We start from the raw sequence: 20,000 nt of genomic DNA on the forward strand, positions 1-20,000 counted from the left end.
CAGAGAGACATTGTGCAGACAGACAGAAAAGGTAAAGGGGGGCACAACCAAAAATGAGAGGGAGAGAAAAGAGGGAGACTAAGAGGGGGGGGTGGAGAGAGAGGAGGGGACAGAGAGGCCCATTTACGAGAGGAGAAGAAAAAAGGGTACACTAACAAAGGAGAGGCAAATAATGAGGGGAGATGGAGGATGAGAGGATGAGAGAGAGAGAGAGAGAGAGAGAGAGAGAGAGAGAGAGAGAGAGAGAGAGAGAGAGAGAGAGATGGGTGGGGAGGTGGAGCAGAGAGCGGTGGGGGTGAGAAAAAAAAACGGGAACCGAGAGCCAGCAACAACACCGCGTCACGTCACAGCCAAGCGTGATGGAGCTGCAGGTCTGGCAGACTCCACCGTCGAACCACCTCCATGCATTAAACATGCATCAATTGAGACTCACATGTACAAACATGTCGATGGCAAACACCCCAAGAACATCCCCCTTTTACACCAGGGTTCAGTCTCTATATGCAATCGGGCAGTGCAGACGTTCTCCCATGTTGTGTTGGTTGTATGAAAGGCATTAAAATGGCAGGGTACCTGCCTCCTATTCGACTGATTTTCTACATAGGAAACCCAGGACCGAACTGAGATTTAGCCCAGGAGCATCAAATGCACATCCACTGTATTATGAGAGGATGAGGAAAGGAGAGGAGAGACCACTACAAGGCACAGGGCCGCCCATTAATGCCTGAACTAATACTCGCTAAGAATCAAAATAAAAAAAAGTGCAAAGTCTGCTGTATTAGGGGAGGAGAGGAGAGGAGAGAAGAGAGGTGAGGAGAAGAGAAGATAAGAGAGGAGTGGGGATGAGGAGAGGAGAGAAGATAGAAGTGGGGATGAGAGGAGAGGAGAGGAGAGGAGAGAGGCAAGGAGAAGAGAAGATAAGAGAGGAGAGGAGAGGAGAGAAGATAGAAGTGGGGATGAGAGGAGAGGAGATGAGAGAGGCAAGGAGAAGAGAAGATAAGAGAGGAGAGGAGAAGGGATGAGAGGAGAGGAGAGAGGCAAGGGGAAGAGAAGATAAGAGAGGAGAGGAGAGGAGAGGGGAGGAGAGGAGAGGAGAGAGGCAAGGAGAAGAGAAGATAAGAGAGGAGAGGAGAGAAGATAGAAGTGGGGATGAGAGGAGAGGAGAGGAGAGGAGAGAAGATAGAAGTGGGGATGAGAGGAGAGGAGAGGAGAGAGGCAAGGAGAAGAGAAGAGAAGAGTGGGGAAGAGAGAAGAGGAGAGGAGTGGGGAGGAGAGGAGAGGAGAGGAGAGGAGAGGAGAGGAGATAGAAGTGGGGATGAGAGGAGAGGAGAGAGGCAAGGAGAAGAGAAGAGAAGAGTGGGGAAGAGAGAAGAGGAGAGGAGAGGAGAGGAGAGGAGAGAAGATAAGAGTGGGGATGAGAGGAGAGGAGAGAGGCAAGGAGAAGAGAAGAGAAGAGTGGGGAGGAGAGAAGAAAGGGGAGAAGAAGAGAAGATAAGAGAAGAGAGGAGTGGGGAGGAGAGGAGAGGAGAGGAGAGTGCTGCAAAGTGCGGGTGGACGAGGGAGAGAGAGGCATGAAGATAAGCGGGCTTTGGAGGCACTGTACCTTCCAGTTGGCCAACTCCTGAAACTCGATGATCTTTATGACGGCGCCCATGAGGATCCCTGCGGAGAAAGGGGAGAAGCACAAAAGGCACCTTTAGAGGCCAGTTAAATTTGACTAAATGTGGAGCCTTGACAAAAAGCTCTAAAATTGTTAGGGATTGGGTGGGTGGGTGGGGATGGGGGGGGGGGGTGTAGAGACAATGACCAGTGTAATTAGAATTCCCCACTAGAATGTGTGTTATCAGGCTGGCTCTTTTATGTGAATACACAGGCTGTGAGCATAAAGGAATTTCTTATCATAATCCTTTTAAAAGGAGCTATTGTTTAATATGCTTAAAACGGGTAGGACCGGGGAAGGTGGCCTCCAGTTTCAGAATCAATTAGGGCAGCCAGAAAAGTTGAAGACATGAAAAAGTGAGAGAAACGGGAGAGTCATGGTCTGAGGAGGATGAGGGGACAGGATGAGGGGAGAAAGGACGCAAAGAAAGAGAGAGGAAGGAGCAGGAGCACTATAGTCTTCAGACAGGAAGTCTGATTCAGCCTCCTCTCGACCTCCGCTTTATCTGCCCGTGGCCAACAGTTACATGTCATCCGTCTGCCGACAGATGGGAAGCATTGTTTTTATGGACTTTCTCAGGGGTCCTTGACCCTCCGCGTGCAAAAACGAGGGCTTTCCCTTAGAGGAACACAAGGGTTTCCTCTCTAGGAAACCATCCGTCAAGGAAAACACACTCAGGAAGAATAGCTCTCACAAACCTTTGAGTTCACATCTTCAATCTCACCGATGGTATCTTGCAAAAAGTGTTTTCCTCGGTAGAGTGGCAACATGTTTCTTTACAACATTTTATCTAAAATTGACGTGGCCACTCGCCACTAGAGTGAACTACTCGTGAACTAGCTTGGCAGACAGAGCAGTGGTACAACAAAGAAGGTGCATGAATGATGCAAACAGCTATGAGAGGGGACAAATCTACAGTACCAGAGAAGAGACAAGACACAACGCGCTCAATGGTGTTTTATGCCCCCAACGTCTTCTTCCAGGCAGCGCTGCCACTGCTGACTTAAAGGCACCTAATCCTAAACCTAACCCTAATCCTAAACCTAACCCTAAACCTAGCCCCAACCCTAACCCATGGCTAACCCTAGTACCTTCCAGGCAGCGCTGCCTTGAAGACAACGTTGAGGGCATAAAACACCAAGAAACACACAGCGCACACTCCCATAATCCTGAATGAGCACTTACCCAGTGAGACCACGGCCACGCTCTCAGGAAGGAAGTGTAGCTTGAACTTAATAAGCAAGTGCACCAATATGATGCAGATTCCTGCACAAACAGACAAAAAAAAAAGTCAGGGTCTTGAAACAAATCCTCATCTCTCAAAGTCCTTCAATGTTATGAAAGAAAGCTAATCATTGTGTTAATATTATGCTTATTTTACTCCTCAACAGGTTTCATTTGAGTCATCTAATAGGAGTTAATTTCATTTCATTCATAGAATATTTTTGTCACATACAGCAAACATCTCCTCACAATCTGCTAGCTGCCTGTCTCCTGAATACACTGTAAACAACGCCATCTCTGTAGACAGCCCAGGCTCCAAAAACATCCTGGAACGGCAACAAAAACAGCCTGGTGTGGCCTGAACCAGGCTATTTTTGTTGCTGTTTTGGAGCCTGGGCTGTCGACGCGTTTTTTTTTACAGTGTATTCAGGGGACAGGCAGCTAGCGTATTGTGAGGAGATGTTTGCTGTATGTGACAAAAAATGTTTTAGCTTAGAAACCGCGTAACATCACCTAGAGCACCTTCTCTTCACCTAAGTCATTCCACATTAACTGTCAGAACAACTTATGACCCCATGACTGTATGGACTTTGCCATGACACATTGACACATGTATGACCATTGTTTAAATATGATCATTTTTTTATTGGATTTGAGTCTTTCATCTTTCTTTTATAATCTATCAGATCTATGTTTCATCTATCCCGAGTAGATTCTTAAAACTGTGGAAATAAAACGCATGAGAAACAAGAAAATGCTTACAGGAAAGTGCGGTTTGACACTGGGTGTGCATTACAGTGTGGTGAGTGTTTGTGTCACCTTCACAGACTGTGACTAGTGGCAGTGAAGGCTATGGTTGGGACTGGCCATCAATAAACTAAGACCCAACATGTTGCCTAGTCATTCAATGGTATTTTAAATACTGTTAATGATGCTTTCTAAAACATCTGTGGTAACATATTGGATACAATAATTTCTTAAACAATGTAAGATGTAATGTTTTGTACAGACTCCCTTGTTCAATGCTGGTATTCTGGCAGAAATCTGGCTTCAAGTATTCTATGATTTGGTCAATTAGGGAGGAAGGGTGGGGGGTTAAGGGTTCAACTGACCAATAACAAGCAGGCTGAAGAAGATGGTCATTCCACTGGACTGCTCTTCCTCCTGGGCCTTGACACCAGTCTGCACTGGTAAGATAGGCTTCACTGTCGGAGGAACTGGCGTTGCAGCCTTGGTCGCATGGGTGGTGGGATGGAGTGTGTCATTGCTGGAATTTTCTGTGTCATTCTGTCTACTCATATGCAACACAGCATGTAGAGGGTTTAATGGGAAGATGTAAGTTTACTATCATTAGGCTACTGAGAAACATTAGCCTAGGCCTACTATCCCAAATACCGGTACATCCCTTACAGGCATTCATACTGTAACAGACAGTCACGTTAAATATTTAGTTAGCCATCATTTCATCATTATGCAGTAGAAAATACGTTTATCTTTCAAAAAAAGTAAAATCTCACCTACTTCTCTCTTCACATATTTGTTAATCTAAGCTATCTCACGTAGTTTTAAAACAATTAACGCACATATGTTACTTGTCCACGTCACGTCAGGTCAGTTCGACTGTAACGCTTAGGAGATAGTCAGGGACTGGACTCTGGACACAAACCTATTAATCTTTTCGGCATGTGCAGCGGGAGACTGCAGGTTGAGTGAAGGGTCCGTGTCTGTCGATTTTGGGGAATGCTGAATGTCATCGTCCACTTTGCTGGCTGCAGCGTTGTCTTCCCTCCTATGCACAACCAAAACCGAATCCTGTGCCTTGATTTCATCTCCAGAATGAGGTTTTATGAAACACACGATGAGATATACCGCAAAGGAACAATACAAGGGTCTCATCCTTAACATACAATCTTTAAAGCTCTATTTTTCCCGATTCAAGTCCATTTCATGTCCTGAGCTGATGTTACAGTGAGCTCTGTCATGTTGTTGTGCTGTAGCAGCACCACGTCAAAGGTTTCCACTTCCTGGTTAAACAATCTGATGGGAATGGTAGTTTCTACACTTTCATATTGACTTAATGTTTGCTAAATGATAGCCAAGTCGACTAATGAAAATGTTCAAATATTGTTATATTTGTGAAAACAAGATATTTTGCATACGATCACGTATATACCATGCTTTTACATACATATTTCACGAATAACATGGTGACGTAATTAAAAGGAAGTATACTACATTTCCCAGAAAGCATAGCGCGGTGACGATTCCACGAACCCACTTTGACTTTAGTTGTAGGCTAGTTTCCAAATGAGCACATTTCAGAACCTTCCAATAATTGTCATAACTGATTCTCAGTCACGTAGCGTAGTATCTCTTAGCTTGCATTTCATATGGCCTAATAAATACAGAGAAAGACTTTCACTTTTTTTTTTTAAGCAATTTAATCCAATTTCACATGGTGTAATATTTCAGATGAACTGTGTCGAAACATGCAGCTATAGCCTATAGGCCTACTTTATAGCTCACAGAATGATGAGTCTTTTTGAGTCAGATGAAGAATATACCAATTAATTGAAATCAAGTTGTGATCCTCTTGAGCATTAATAGATCAGACAGTCTCAGTGCACATCTCAATAAATATCAAGGATATTTAAAAACTTCACAATATCTTCTTGTTTCACTTCTTGCTTCAGGCTTTGCGTTTTGAAGCAGCTAACTTACTTAGTAAACTTAGTAAATCACTACATTTTAACCACCTAAACAACACAATTCCACCATGCTAAATAAAGTCATGTCATGGAAAAAAAACAACAATAACTTGATGTTCACATTCACATTGTTGCACAAATGTATATCAGCATGGAGTCTCATTTTTGATGTTGTCTGTTTTATCTGTAATTTTGCATGGAGATAATTCAGATTTAGAAACTATCTTAACTCTATAGTCCTGATACAACTCCTTCTCTTAATAAGAAAGATTAACAGCAGACTGCACAAAACTATCTATGTTGTTATATCTACCGGTAATCTGTAAAATTAGACAACAATAATATTCCTGACAAATAAATAGTTTGTGGCCATAACCATGCATGATTCAGTCCTGGCACCCAGGGTAGCAGCTGGGGGCAAACTCCCATTGTGTTTTAATTATCTACTTTAATAGAGGGTAAACCCAACCTCAAAGGTTGTCCATTGTTTTCCACTATGACTTGAGGCCTATTTGAATATGCCCAGGAACATTGTTTGTGACAAACCAGCACCATAAAATACCTTTTTTCCCACAAAATAAAAGATTGACAGAACATAATTCCTTATGAGACATATTACGTCTTGTATTAATCACAGATTTACACCAAACACTGATGTGGCAGAGACAGATGTGGTCAAGGAGGAAGCAATATGTGAAATATTCTGCAGTCATAGTCATTCATGTGGTACAAAGGTTAATAACATTACACTGACTGAGGCGATTTCCAGTTAAATGAGGATATTTGCATCTTGGTCGGCCAAATCCTTGGACCACAAGAAGAAAAGGACACAAGGAAATATAATAGTGTATTCGTTTAGGGGTAGAGTCAGGTTTTTCCCCAGAGGACATGACAACAAACACACAAACACAAAACACACACACACACACACACACACACACACACACACACACACACACACACAAACCAAAATGCACCTACATTTCATGTTATCTGCTCTATAACAGCCATTGCTAAAATACATGATTGATAGCTTGGTTATCGAGGTCAGGATTGGCCGGATGTTACTGAAACAAGCTTTTTTTTCTCTATATAGATACAGAGACCACTGCCATAGAAAATTGTGTATATTTCCATTGCTGGTAATGTATAAAGTTCAACTAGTATTACTCAGCTACATATGACTGGATACTGAGAGGAGAGCTTTATGAAGATTTACTTTAGCATCATTTTAATGGATGTTTTTATTTCAGCTGTTTAACAAGTGATGTGGTCACGAGTAAGTGGAAAACACAGCTCAGTGGCATTATGGGTGTGCAGTACTGAAAAGATCAGAAGCAAATAGCTGCTACCGAAATTCAAACAAATCCATTGGACATTTCCTGTCAATTTATTTACTCCTCATGTTTATATGTCCAGTTTCTTATCGGGCTTCAGGGTATCAGATTAGTTGCAACCTGATAGAAAAGCTGGGATCATAGCAGAGGCTATTATATCATCAATAACAATTGATTTTTGTGAGCTCCAATGCAATTGGAGATCGATTTTACATTTTATAATCATGTTATAATGTGACATATTAACTGCACCTTTCAACTCAAGTTTGTGTGCAGCACTTCATAGAAAGTCAGCTGATAGGCCTTAATTTACCCTCAAGTACCCTATCACAGAATTACCCTGAACAAAACAACTCAGCTCATTTCATTTCCACAACAAATGAGGCCTGGGCTTTACATCTAGATACTGCTTTTTCATCTGAAACTGAATTTCGCTTGTTACTTTTACGACTTTCATTTATTTATTGACAAAACAAGAAGCAATGAACATAACAGTTATTTTATGTTCATGTATCCTTCCTCAAAGAACATGAGATCATGTAAAAAATAGAATAGAAAAAGGTAGGCTAATGGGTAGACTACAAAACAAGCAGGGTTTGGGGAAATCCCTGAATAACTTACACACGGTCCCTAGGCGACAGCATTGTGAAGATGCCTTATCGACGGTCCCTATGACGAAGGTATGGTTCATATGCGGAGTGCGGCGACTGTGTCCAGCCCATTCATTACCACGCAGGGGCGGGTGTGTGTGTGTCCATCTCCAACACCGCGATGATGAGATTTCACTGAGACGGACACCGACAGTCTTAACTGCCTAAACGCAGTTAACTGTTCTATTTGGACATTTGAGTCTCACACATCAAGACTTTACCCACCGCTGGAACATCGGAAAGACACTGCGAACCAGATGATATTTTAGAATCCTTCTCGCGTTCCTGTTTTCTCGCTGTCGAACGGACTTCCCGCTTTGCTTGCCCGCCCCTGTCGCAGCCTGCCTGACAGATACTCATCTAATTTAAACTTAAATATTTAATTTATGTTTAGAACATACCAAACGAAAGCATAGCCGCATACCGTAGCCTCTTCCTCTTGCTGAAAACGGACTCGCGTCTTGTTACCTAGCTATATAATGCCGAAACATTTGAGATTTCGGAGAAGGTCATTCCTAGGGCTATTATTCCTGTTCTCCCTCTCCACCTCCGCATTGTACTTCATCTACTCGGCACCCGGTATAGGTAAGTCAGTTTTGTTTTTATACTTATCTCTATCGAGCTCAGTGTGTAGCCTATAAGTGTGGCTATCTCCCCTGTCAGCATGTAACCAATTTAAATGTGTCATGTTAGGCAAAGATGTAGTTAAATCTAGCCTATCTATACCGAATCCAAGACGTCTGTAACAGTATTGGTCTCGGCAGCCTATCACACGTTTGATGTAGGCCTCAGTACGCTGGTAATAAATGCTTTAAAATGCTTTAAACTCCCAAGCGATTGATTGTTTCTCTCCCATAGGTATAGATAACTGAATCTGACCCCACGGTCTCGAACCTTCATGTTCCCCTCACCATCCTTGTGGGAGCAGCTTGAACCGCTGCGCTGTCAGAGCGACGTCAATAAAAACATCACTACTGTTTATGATGTTTTTGTGGTCACATATTTTAAAATAATATTTCATGAATCTGTTTGTGAGCAAGGAGCTGTTGACTTAGCGTTGCCCACGAGGCTCGACTGGGCATAGCCTACACCAGGCTATCCGCTTAGTATGAAGCCAATTTTGTATCGCGGGTCTATTAATCAGGTGTCTCAAGCCGTCGCGTTGCATATGCGCAGCCAATGGCATGGCTCTTTATGATACTGAATTATGTAAGTGATTCAAGGATGGACTCTGACTATCGTAAGAGGGTTACCATGGTTGTGCGTTTGAATACTTGGGGGCATGAGTTCCTTTTTAATCGGCAGGTCCAGGCCATGGGTCAGGGATGTACTACCCCACGCAGAGCAGGAAATCTCATGACCATTCATAACGTTTCTCGCGCTCCATCACCAGTCACTCAACAACAACATATTGAGCTCGACCATGCTGACCTCATAGGCTATCCCATTCTCATGAGACTTCCCGAAAGTCTCCCTGAAGGGCAAAGTAGATGGTTGTCACTGAAGTCAATAGCCTTAATAGTGCAGATATGAGAGATAAAAAAGAAAAGATAGGCATGTCGGATATAGTAAATCCTTATCTCTGGGCTTGTTCATTAAGGTTATGTTTATGCTGATAGTAGCCCAGGCTATGATTCTGTAGAGGTGATTCACATGCAGGCTACTGAATCTTATGATTCAATTTCTTGGCCTCTTACTGTCAACAAGAATTAGTATTACCTTCCCTTAACCACTGCCTTAAGATTGTACTTGAGAGAGAGAGAGAGAGAGAGGCAGAAAAAAGTGAGGTGAGAGAGTGATTCCCTGAGGTAATTTAACCTGACTGATTGGCCATGGTGCTCAGTGATACTGATTATGTCTGTAGCTACCTTTCTCAGTCATGTCTTGTGTTGAATTTACATCTAAGGGCCAATGATGACTGCCATCAATTTACAAGAGGGAACAGAACATTTATGGTCTGTTTTTTTTTTGCCCAGTATATACAATATAGAGGTTGGAGAATTTTTTACTTTCTCAGTTTTCTTCAGGTCCCCTTGGATGGATCTTGGGAAGGGAGAGTAAAGCGCCTAGCTGTAAATCTCTGTGAAACATTTACGAAAAACCAACAATACACATGACACATAAAGGTTCAGGGATACTTCAGCCTTTAGCAAATATTGGCAACACTAAGATACTGAAAAAACGATTGTAGGGAACTAACAATCCTTTTTTGGTGAATAGAGCGGCACTCAACTCTGTGCTTCAATTATTAATGATTGCATTTTTGGCTGTGAGTTACACACACACACACACACACACACACACACCATCCAACCTCCCAACCCCACCCCCTACACACACACACACACACACCATCCAACCACCCCAACCCACCCCCTAATGGATGCCCGTGATTGAAAGGTGTCTTTAAAAAATGATACAAGTTCCACTCAGGCCAGTTTATTAATTAAGCAAAAGCAGAGTGATCAGGCTTGTATTGCTGCCTGCCTGACGCTACTAGATTTTGGTGGAGCAATGTTGGCATCTATCCTCTTTGAACTGTCTGGCCAAGTCAACGAACTTGGTTAAGCCTTTCACTTAAGTATACGAAATATGGAAAAACAAACTACTAGGTTTTCACTTTCTAGTCCCTGGTCTTCTCATATTCTCTCTCTCTTTCTCTCTCTCTGCTCTGTTCTCTCTGTTCTCTCGCGTGCCCTCACTAATTCTGCTCTTATCCCATCTCTCTCTCTCTCTCTCTCTCTCTCTCACACACACACACACACACCCTTCCTCAATCTCTGTTTCAGTCTACCCTCTCTCTCTTTCTCCCCTCTTTTCTTCTATCATTCTGTCTGTCATGTTTTCTCACTCTTTCTCTTTCTCTTTATCTATCTCTTCTTTGTCTGCCATAAGCTCAGCACCCCCCCCCCCCCCCCCCATCCTCCTCCCCTGCGGACGCCAGCCACAGCTGGGGTTTGATTGCAATAGTTTTAGTCGTTTTATTTAATTAAAACCTGGGAGGATCGTGCTGGAGCACATTACAGCGAGTGCCCCTATTTATAGGCGCCTGGGCCTGGGAGAACCCAGGTGCTTCCCTGCATCCCAGGAGCAGCACGCTCATTGTCTGGAAGAAAGAGAGAATGAGAGAGCAGGAGACAGAAACAGAGAGAGCAGGAGAGAGAAACAGGGAGGGAGAGAGAGAGAGAGACGGTAGATATGCCATTTGAAGTAGTTCCACAGCTACAAAGAGGACATTTCTATTTCTAAAAACATAGAAGTAGAATATCTGTTTCTGCAGGCACAAACATACAGTGCTGGGAATGTGCTGGTGCGCTCGTTTCAGCTGATCAAGTTGTGGTAATGCTGCACTATTTAGGGTAACACTCGGCCACTTTGTGCTGTTTTAGAGCTTTCTGCATTAAAACACATCAAATAAGCCATGGAGGCAACTATTTTTCCCCAAATCACGAAGCACCAACAACGTAGTTAGCGAGTTTATTACAGAAGACTGTTAAGAACACTTACCAACTGTCCCCCCAGCTCCTCCAACCCAGTATCACAAGGATTCGTTGTGCTGTCACATTTGGTTAATCTGTTCTCCGTGCTAGGGTTGGGGGAGCTGGTAGGGGGACAATTGGTAAGTGTTAACAGTCTTCTGTAATAAACTACGTTGTTGGTGCTTCGTGATTTGGGGCTATAGCGTATACCGGAGCAAGCTCTGTAGTGGTTGATCAACAAAAAATACTGTCTCTATTGATGTGTTTTAATGCAGAAAAAGACCCTGAGTTACACTTAAAAGTTCAGGTCGGCAGCCATCGATTGGGTGCGTACACACAGTTTGCAAACAGCCAAATCAAGTGGGGCTTCTCCCCATGCCAGGTTGCCACACACACACACACACACATCAAAGTTTCCGCTAGGAAAAAAATGGTGCCGGTCAGTGACCGGCAGAGGTTTTGTTTTCCGGACATTTTGATGATATGCCGGTCAAATGCCGGTCATATGCCTAGTTAGGGTTAGTTGAGGAAAACTGGAGACAGGTTGTAGCTTAAAGAATGACATAATCAGGCTGAATAGAAGGCAACATGTTCATTAGCCTAACTTACGTAAACATGCCTAACAAGATCTAGCTAGTATCTATGTTTTCATGGACAGCAAGAGTCCGCTTCATTCATTGTTTTAAAAAGGCTATGTTGTTTGTTGCTGCTACCCACGTTATCTCCAGTGGTTCCACTGTTTAACTTGCACAGATGTGCACACGCAAGAATGAGCGCTCACACCACTACCCCCTAAGGCTATGCCTCTTTATTTGATAACAATAAATTAAGAAATGTTACCTATTCTGGGAAATGTTTAGTTTCTTTTTCTTTCGGTCCGCGGTTCAATGATACCGTTTAATTGTGCCGGAAATTATCCGCGGACCAGCAATCTCCTCGTCGAGGAGGCCCTAACCCTGCAGATCATAGACAGGGAAAGCATAGGCCTACTGTATACTTTGGGTACAGAACACAGTTGCATGTCCAGTGTACACGGAGAATGATAGTGTCTTGGAGCGGCCGCAACCCCGCAACCACTTCCAACGTCATGATTCCGACAGCGCCCGACACTTCTGCTTTTTATCTGGTGGTGGTGGAGTTGAGCGGACATCTGAGGCTTCAGACGTTACCAATTTTATCTTCATCCATCGCGTCTGGCCTCTGAAAAAACTTTTAAGGCTACTCTGCCTGGGCCTGGCCATGTTTGAACCGCCTCACTCATTTGTTCGTTGTTTAACATAAGCGTGCGCTTCCTATTTGAAATGCAGCAGGCTATGCGTCTTGTTTAATAGCTTTCAAACGGTAGAGCCTGTACATTTAAAAACATAGCCAGAGGACGTATTGCTTTAATATAGGCTTACATTTTAAGGCTTATTCTCAAATTCAGATTGCGTTAGGGGGACGGGATTATTAGCCAATTTCAATCGGACAATTTGACCGGAGAGATTTAATTTTGTCGGACATTTCATTTTTTTTCCGGCCAATGTCCGGTAATTACCGGAAAACAGAAACCCTGACACACACACACAAACACAAACACACCCACACACTCTGAGGAGATTCATGCAGGCTTGTTACTGTTTTCTATAGCAGTGGGTTGCCACATTTTCTGGCATTGTGATTGTTTTGGGATGTGTCTGTAGCCATGTCCTGCCTGTACCCGTGTTTGAAAGTTTAATGATATTTTCATAGCATGCCGGAACTCATGGTATAATGTAGAATAGTTAAGGGGGGTAGCAACGAACAGTGTTTAAAGGTTAATTGTATGTTCCTTCCTTTAAAAGTTTGTCAGTCTCATATGCTGTACTTGGGCGTAACTGGACAAGCCCTGAAGACCCAAATGTAATATTACAGTAAGAGGGGATTATAAGAATTAGGTATAATCACACCAGGTACTGTAGGTGTCTCTTACCTCATTTCCCCACATGTTGCTGTCTGGTTGTTTTGTGAAAAAATGTCATGTTGTATTGGCAATGCAAGCCCTTACTGTAGCTTGTACATTATGCCACACACGCACACACACACACACACACACACACACACACACATAATTGATGGCATCACCAAACTGCAACCATCTGTGTCATCACAAAATCTTATGACCCTCCTGTTTTTTTAAAATAGTAAGCTAAGTACTTGACGTGAAATGCCTACCAACAAACTGAATAAAAACATGTTCATGCCAACTGAAGAAAATAAAATTGTGGCAGCTATATATTCAGTGTTCAGTGGGTACTAGACCCCTCTTGTGATGGCTTAGCTCCCTCTAAGCTCAAATGTCTAGTGACGTCCCTGCCAAAAATGCATTTAACGAATATCTTTATGAACTAGTCCTTTGACAAGTACTAATGTCCATGGTTAATCCTCAACTAGAAGGGTTAGCATCATTGATGACACCACTAATATGTGCGAGGCTGCATTTTTACCACGTGTTTCATTTGCTTACTGTGTGTACTTTAAGGTTTTCTAGAGATTATTAAAATGGTTATATCATCATTAAGTGAACAAAACAGGCAGCAAAAACAGGAAGGTATGGTGTAGCCTGAATGTTATTATTACACTGTAGTTAAATTTCCCTGCTTTGCACATTGTGCATGTGGTCAACAAAGGGTCAGGCTTGTTGTTGGCCTCACTGTGTGGACTCCACAGCTTTTCATTCCAGCGTCCTCTGTCATAGCAACAACTGTGCTAATAGGTTACTGTTGCTAAGCTTAGATTGCTTGTAGAACTTGGGAGTGATCTTTGCTAGGAGAAACTAGAAAACATTCTGGGACCTATCATGACATTCTAAAGTGCATCGTCACTCGTCAAAAGTCTATTCAAATTTAGTAGGATGTCCAGTTCACATTGGGAGGGGTTTCGTTATCAAACGTCGAGCGCATGGCGCAACAAGGTGTTCCTAGTTTTTTAATCAGTCATATGGGTGTGTTTGGGGCGTAACACCATTTTAAACCAATGAGAATGACATCTGTCATTCCCTTTACCGGCGCAAAGCGCGATATGTCAAATAAATGCATTGGTATTTTGGCATTCAAAGGAGGCTGCTTGTGAGACCGTATGGAATAGTTATTAGAGATGCACCGATATTGAATTTTAGGGCCGATAACGATAACCGATATTTATTGGTTTATTGTGGCCGATACCGATACGATAACCGATAATATTACTCTTGAAAAAAAATTGTGAAAAGTGATTTGGGGAAAGCATTTAATAAGCATAATTTTATTGCAGTAATTTTACCTACCACCAAATGATGGACAGAACTCATAATAGTCCTCAATAGTACGGCAGTCAACAACATAACAGTAGCCTAGCCCTACAGTATGTGTGGCTCCTTTAAGTGAACCTGACATCAGTGAATTGCGAGTGAGTGGCTAGAGAGTTTGAATCGTTTTCATTTAGGACTAAACGCTCATAAACGGCTCAGCTTGGAATAAGCTACAGTATAGCGACCAAATCAGAGTTTGTGAGGGAAACTTAGGTTTAGTTTCAACTGCGGGTAACTGATAGCCTAGAAATCTAGACGCACCCTAGCGGCGGCAAATTAATTTGCTCAGCCTGTACGTCTAGTATCAAACCATAGGGATTTCTATTGGCTGACGCCGTGGACTTCATCCAATCACAGCGCTCTATTTTGTTTTTGTTGTTTTTGAGTCTTAAGGCGGGCTTAACAGGATAACGACAGTCCTGCGACGGTGAACAACAAGGAAGGTGGCTATGGCGAACGAAGAGCGGTTGTTTGAATTGGCGTTGGCGTCAACTTTGGAGGAGTTGGACTTGTGCTTTTCTTTGAAAGTTGAGCAACACAATGCACTTAAGTCATTCCTTTCGAAGAAGGATGTATTTGCCGTTTTGCCGACCGGATACGGATATGGTCGTAGCGCTGGCCTATTGCATTTGCTTTGAAAGACAATTCTCTGCCCGCCCCTTGGATTAAGCAAGGTGAATGGTTCGATTCCAGACTATACATTTCAATGATATAGGATGGCCCGCCAGGCTAGGTAACTGAATAAAGCTGCAACTCCTCAGACTGTATCTTATGTCCGTCTACTCTGTTGCGCACAACCTGCTGCAGCAGAAATGAAAGGAGTTAGCCCCGAAGGTTTTAATAACTTATTGACCTGTCTGGAATTGAAGCACGAATGGTTAGCATATTTCTAGGTAATAATACAAAACCCAAGCTAAAGTAATGCAAATATAATACTAAAACACAACTTAGAACTAGGCCTACTTATGTACTCGTCCCACTAACGAGTTTGTTTATTTGTTTCCCCGACCAGTGCGGTAAAGTGCAAACACACCAGCACAAGACGGCTCTAGATAGGGCTGAGATCCGCTCTGTTAAGGTTAAATGGCGGATCATTCACGAGAGGATTTTGAGATGCACAGATTCCCAAATGAACGCATATCCACAGATTTTGTTAGAGTGGTGAAATACATTCACACCGCTGACATTATATTGAGGGAAAAGTATAGCCAACCAAGCTCAAGTAGCTCAGTGTAGCCAGACGGACCTTACGTAGGCCTAAATTAGGACTTAAAAAAATATTGGCGCAAATTATCGGCCAGAATTCTGTTATTGGACCGATAATAATATTTTCATTGTTTCATTTATCGGCTAATAATATATCGGCCGCCAATATATCGTGCATCCCTAATAGTTATTCTTAAACCATGCTTTACTAAAACCTAGCATAGCCTTCACGCATTTGCACTCGTCTATTATTTGAACTCATTGGCAAAGTGAAACTAACTTCACCAAGGAGTCAGTCAACGACAAGACAGTTATATGCAGTTACTTTCACTATTGACTGACAATGGGTTACCACCGAAAACATAGGCTGGAAAAAGCAACACTTACCCTAATGTTGTTCAAATGACTGAATAAAACAACATTTATCCTGCAGAGGAGTTGCTTATATCTCGTGACAGTGTGTCTTCAGCTGTGCTCCATACGTGTCTCTCGCCTCTCCCCTAATCACTTTTAACCATCATTACCAATTTGCAAATGATGGTGAATAACTACTCATCATGAGATGTACAGTATTTCATAATATCTTTATTCTAATTATGTTTCCCATTGTAATCGTGCAATTTGTAATGCTTTGCATGGACGTGCGCTGGTGTGCGTTCATGAATGATAGAAGGATGGTGCGTGCACCTGCCAATATGACTGTTGACATGCGCTCTTAAAATAGCATATGAACAACTCGCCATTGACTTCTGACCAGGTTTAGGTGGTGTATGATAGCGATTTTTAGACAATGCGCTAGTCCCTTCCCTAGGTTGTTAATTGCTACACCCCTGGGCGCAATGTTTAAAAAATAAACGTGTATAATACCGAATTAAACTTTGCGCGGGTAAATAACGAACTTTACGCCATGCGCTGGTGCCCAAAATACAGCCCATTGGATCTGAAGCCATTAGTCAATCACAGAGAGTTCCTGTTAAGTGATTGTTGAAACCATTTCAGATATACACAGGGGAGGTGTTCACTTCCTTGTGCTGTAGGTAGGGGATTTCCCATAGGAGCTAATCAACAACCAAATCTATTTAAAATTGCACATGATGCTCGATACAACAACATTGCACGGTTGGCTGGTGGCTGTCGCAAAAAGCACGGCATGTTGTACCCAGGATCCGTAATGGCCCTACTTTACAGTACCACATGCGCTGTCAGAAGCCTGAATGCCCAACTACAGAACCAAAGCAACAAAAAACTAAATCGCCAACAAAGCAACCTTCATGCGTTAAAAAACAGCATCACCAACAGAGCAGCCCTTGAGAGCATTTCTCTTGGGGTTATCAAGCAGGCTGTCCTGGTTAAAACAGGACTCATTCACTTTGTGAATAGAGTATGGGGACTCACAATTGGGAAACGTTTCCAACGCTAACATGGTGACAGACGACGACTTTGCGCTAACTATGAAATCATTGGTCCGGCCTAACCAATCACATTGATCAAGGATTCCTAATGTTACGTCCTACTTCGCCTAAACTTTACAAACTGACAATAAACAGCATCAGCAGTCAGGAAACAATGTATATAGGCCTACCTTTGCTATACACATATTTACACATTCTTCCGACTGCATTTTTTTATTGTAGGCATTGCTACTACCATTTACCACAGCCACTTTTGAATTTTGAAATTATGTCATTTATCCCCTATTATGGTTCAGTTATAGTTCCAGTTCCTGTTATAGTATGGCCAGCCTGATTTCATGTGTTTCACCCATGATTAGGCCCACAACACCAAATAATCAGCAATGTCTCTTTTTAACTATTTTCTTTTTTTTTTATGGCCTGAATTGTTCAGTTGCATGACTGAGACAGAATAAGAAAGTCAAGTCAAGGAATTATGTGTTACTGATCTGTGATCTTTTAAAAAGAAAAGACGGGCAGTTGTCACGCTTTGAACAAACTTTTCATGAAACTCTGTTGGCTCGAGTTGTCCAGTTGCATGACTGCGGCTTGATTGAAAGTAATCAGGATTGAGCCTTGGGCTGTGAGCCTCCGCCATGTGACACTGGCCGCAGCATTAACAATGGAATTTGGTTAAACATCATCCGAACCAGGCAAGTCACTATGGCATGGGGAGGGGGTAAGGGGTGCAGAGCAGGGGAAATCCTCTTAGCTTTCCACTACTTCCTTGACCCTAACTCAACCCCACCCCCCCACACACGCACACACACACACATGCACACATCCAAAAATTTTCATCACTGGTTGTTTTCAAATATGTCTGCTTCTAAGTTGTGTACTCCCCTGGGCATACCATGTACCGGATTTTGAATTCTGTCAGAATAAAATGCTGAGAAGCACACAATGTTAATTATTCAGTTTCTTATTTGCGTATGTTTCTTCACTTCACCAGTAAGATGTTATGTTTTATTCCCAGCCTGTGTTTGAAAGGTTTCTGCTGTTAGTATTTGTGTTTTTTATGAGGTGGCTATATAAAGGAGGAAACCATTTTATGTCAGGGTTAAAGTCTGCAGTACAACTCTGTCATCAGCAAAATGCCAACAGGAGAGAGGGGCAAAGTAGGTTGTGGTAGAAACCACTCTCCCTCTCACACACGCACTTGCACACTTACACACACACACACACACCCACCCACCCTAGACACACATGCCCTATACTGTTATCACATTGTGCTCGACACTAAAGAAAAGCTCACTTGTGAAAGCACTTATTAAAATAGAGAAATGCCATAAAGGACGCACGGAAGGCACTGCCCCCTTTACACCATCTGGACAGCGTAGAAACACACACACACACATGCACACACAGACAAAGTCAAATACACAAACACATACACAACAATGCACACAGTCTTTCATGTTCTTTGCTCATAAGCTTTTTCACATCCCTATATCTGACATAACATGACATAATCCCCTCCACACACACACACAACACACATACACACCTGCATGTGTGGCTTTGAAAGGCCATATGGCCTCACACTGAGGCTGATTAGTAGTGTAACCTGACCAATTCCAGCAGCGTCTGCCTTTTGTTGTCATGCCGGCTGTCTTAGCTGGCTGTTGACGTTGTTGTCATGGCGGCATGAGTCATCCGCTTGCCAGCTCACCTGGACACTGACATTGCTCGCACATGAGACAACACACCTGCTTCAGTGAATGCTCTGCGGACTGGTCGTGTGTGTTTGTGTGTGTGTGCGTGGTGATCATTCTGTTATATGATCATCACACAGACCACACACTTAGTGATGGGTAAACAGTGTCTGTACAGTGCATGTGTGTGTGTAGTGTGTGTGTGTGTGTGACTGCGACTGGGTGTGTGAGCACTATGGCTCCACTCATTTACAGGAAGACGAATGTGCCTTGCGTCTCCTCCAACCAGCAGTCTAAGGGGAAGGGCGGCACACTGACCAAGGCCAGGGACACTAATAAAATCCTCCGGTTTTATGGTGTATTTGAAAATGGCCAGCTGCCACAAGCGCAGGGTAATAATAAACCAGGAAATAAATGACTATAAAGAAGATGCAGGACTGCACAGGGGCAGAGATAAGAACCAGTGTGTGGGTGTGTGTTCCTGTGTGTGTATGTGTGTGTGTAAGAGAGAGAGAGAGTCAGAGAATGAGAAAGATAGTGAGTGTGATAGAGTGTGTTTGTGTAAATGTGGTTAAACGTGTGTGGGTAAAAGCTTGTGTGTGTGTGTGTGTGTGTGGAGGAGGGGGGGGGGGGGTATAAAAAAATTGGCATACATCTGCACACATGGTTGCTCTCTACATGCACTCTTTACGAGATGTGCACCCTAGGCATACTCGATTTGTTGAGCATTTTTGTTGGTATAAAATAGCGACGTTGCACCTTGGTTAGCATCACTGTAAGCCCATTCAGTGATAAAGCAAATAAACGGCCTTACTCAAAATGCCACCGATTAAGGTCATTTTGCTCTCAATCAAAAGTTTGAAGTTGTTAATTACTGTAAATAGACCCTAGGTTGCTAATGCTTATACTCCGGAGTTACATTTGAAGGCTGGAATTATGGTCCTGAACTAGTGCCCTGAACTAGAGTAAACCCTGCAGAACACACCCACACACACCTCTCTCTCTCTCTTGCATAGGCAGGATGATAGTCAGGCAGAGAGGGAGGGAGGAAGGAAAGGAAAGAAAGAGGAGATGATGATCACAATGTAGAGAGCTGGCATGTGGGATGGGAATGGTCCAGGCTGGGGGGAAGATGATGATGATGATGATGATGAAGGAGAAAGAGACAGATAGCAGCTAGAAGAGAAAGAAGAAGCATAGAAAAGCAGATATTTTGATGATGGCAGCAGTGTGGAGTAGGCAGGGGGCTTGGGTGGTGGAGCGGAAGTAGAAGTGTTTATTCCGTGAGTTGCAGGAATAACAGCTTGGTCATAATAACAGAAG

General features: G+C 43.0%; 2 protein-coding genes across 2 annotated transcripts in view; one reads left to right on the top strand and one right to left on the bottom strand.

The window, feature by feature from the left end:
* Positions 1-4,891, bottom strand: part of slc9a8 (solute carrier family 9 member 8) — a 38,087-nt gene extending 33,196 nt beyond the window's left edge. Inside the window, exons 1-4 of the mRNA XM_042096827.1 lie at positions 4,551-4,891; positions 3,997-4,175; positions 2,846-2,926; positions 1,604-1,662 (exon numbers count right to left, since the gene is read on the bottom strand). Of these exons, the coding sequence (XP_041952761.1) occupies positions 1,604-1,662; positions 2,846-2,926; positions 3,997-4,175; positions 4,551-4,789 (558 nt within the window). The 5' untranslated portion in view covers positions 4,790-4,891. The remainder of the gene's footprint in view (positions 1-1,603; positions 1,663-2,845; positions 2,927-3,996; positions 4,176-4,550) is intronic.
* Positions 4,892-7,593: 2,702 nt separating this feature from the next.
* Positions 7,594-20,000, top strand: part of b4galt5 (UDP-Gal:betaGlcNAc beta 1,4- galactosyltransferase, polypeptide 5) — a 42,293-nt gene continuing 29,886 nt past the window's right edge. The window contains exon 1 of the mRNA XM_042096828.1: positions 7,594-8,164. Coding sequence (XP_041952762.1) covers positions 8,059-8,164 — 106 coding nt within the window. The 5' untranslated portion in view covers positions 7,594-8,058. The remainder of the gene's footprint in view (positions 8,165-20,000) is intronic.

This window comes from Alosa sapidissima, chromosome 7 (genome assembly GCF_018492685.1).
Source record: "Alosa sapidissima isolate fAloSap1 chromosome 7, fAloSap1.pri, whole genome shotgun sequence".
Classification (NCBI taxonomy): domain Eukaryota; kingdom Metazoa; phylum Chordata; class Actinopteri; order Clupeiformes; family Clupeidae; genus Alosa; species Alosa sapidissima.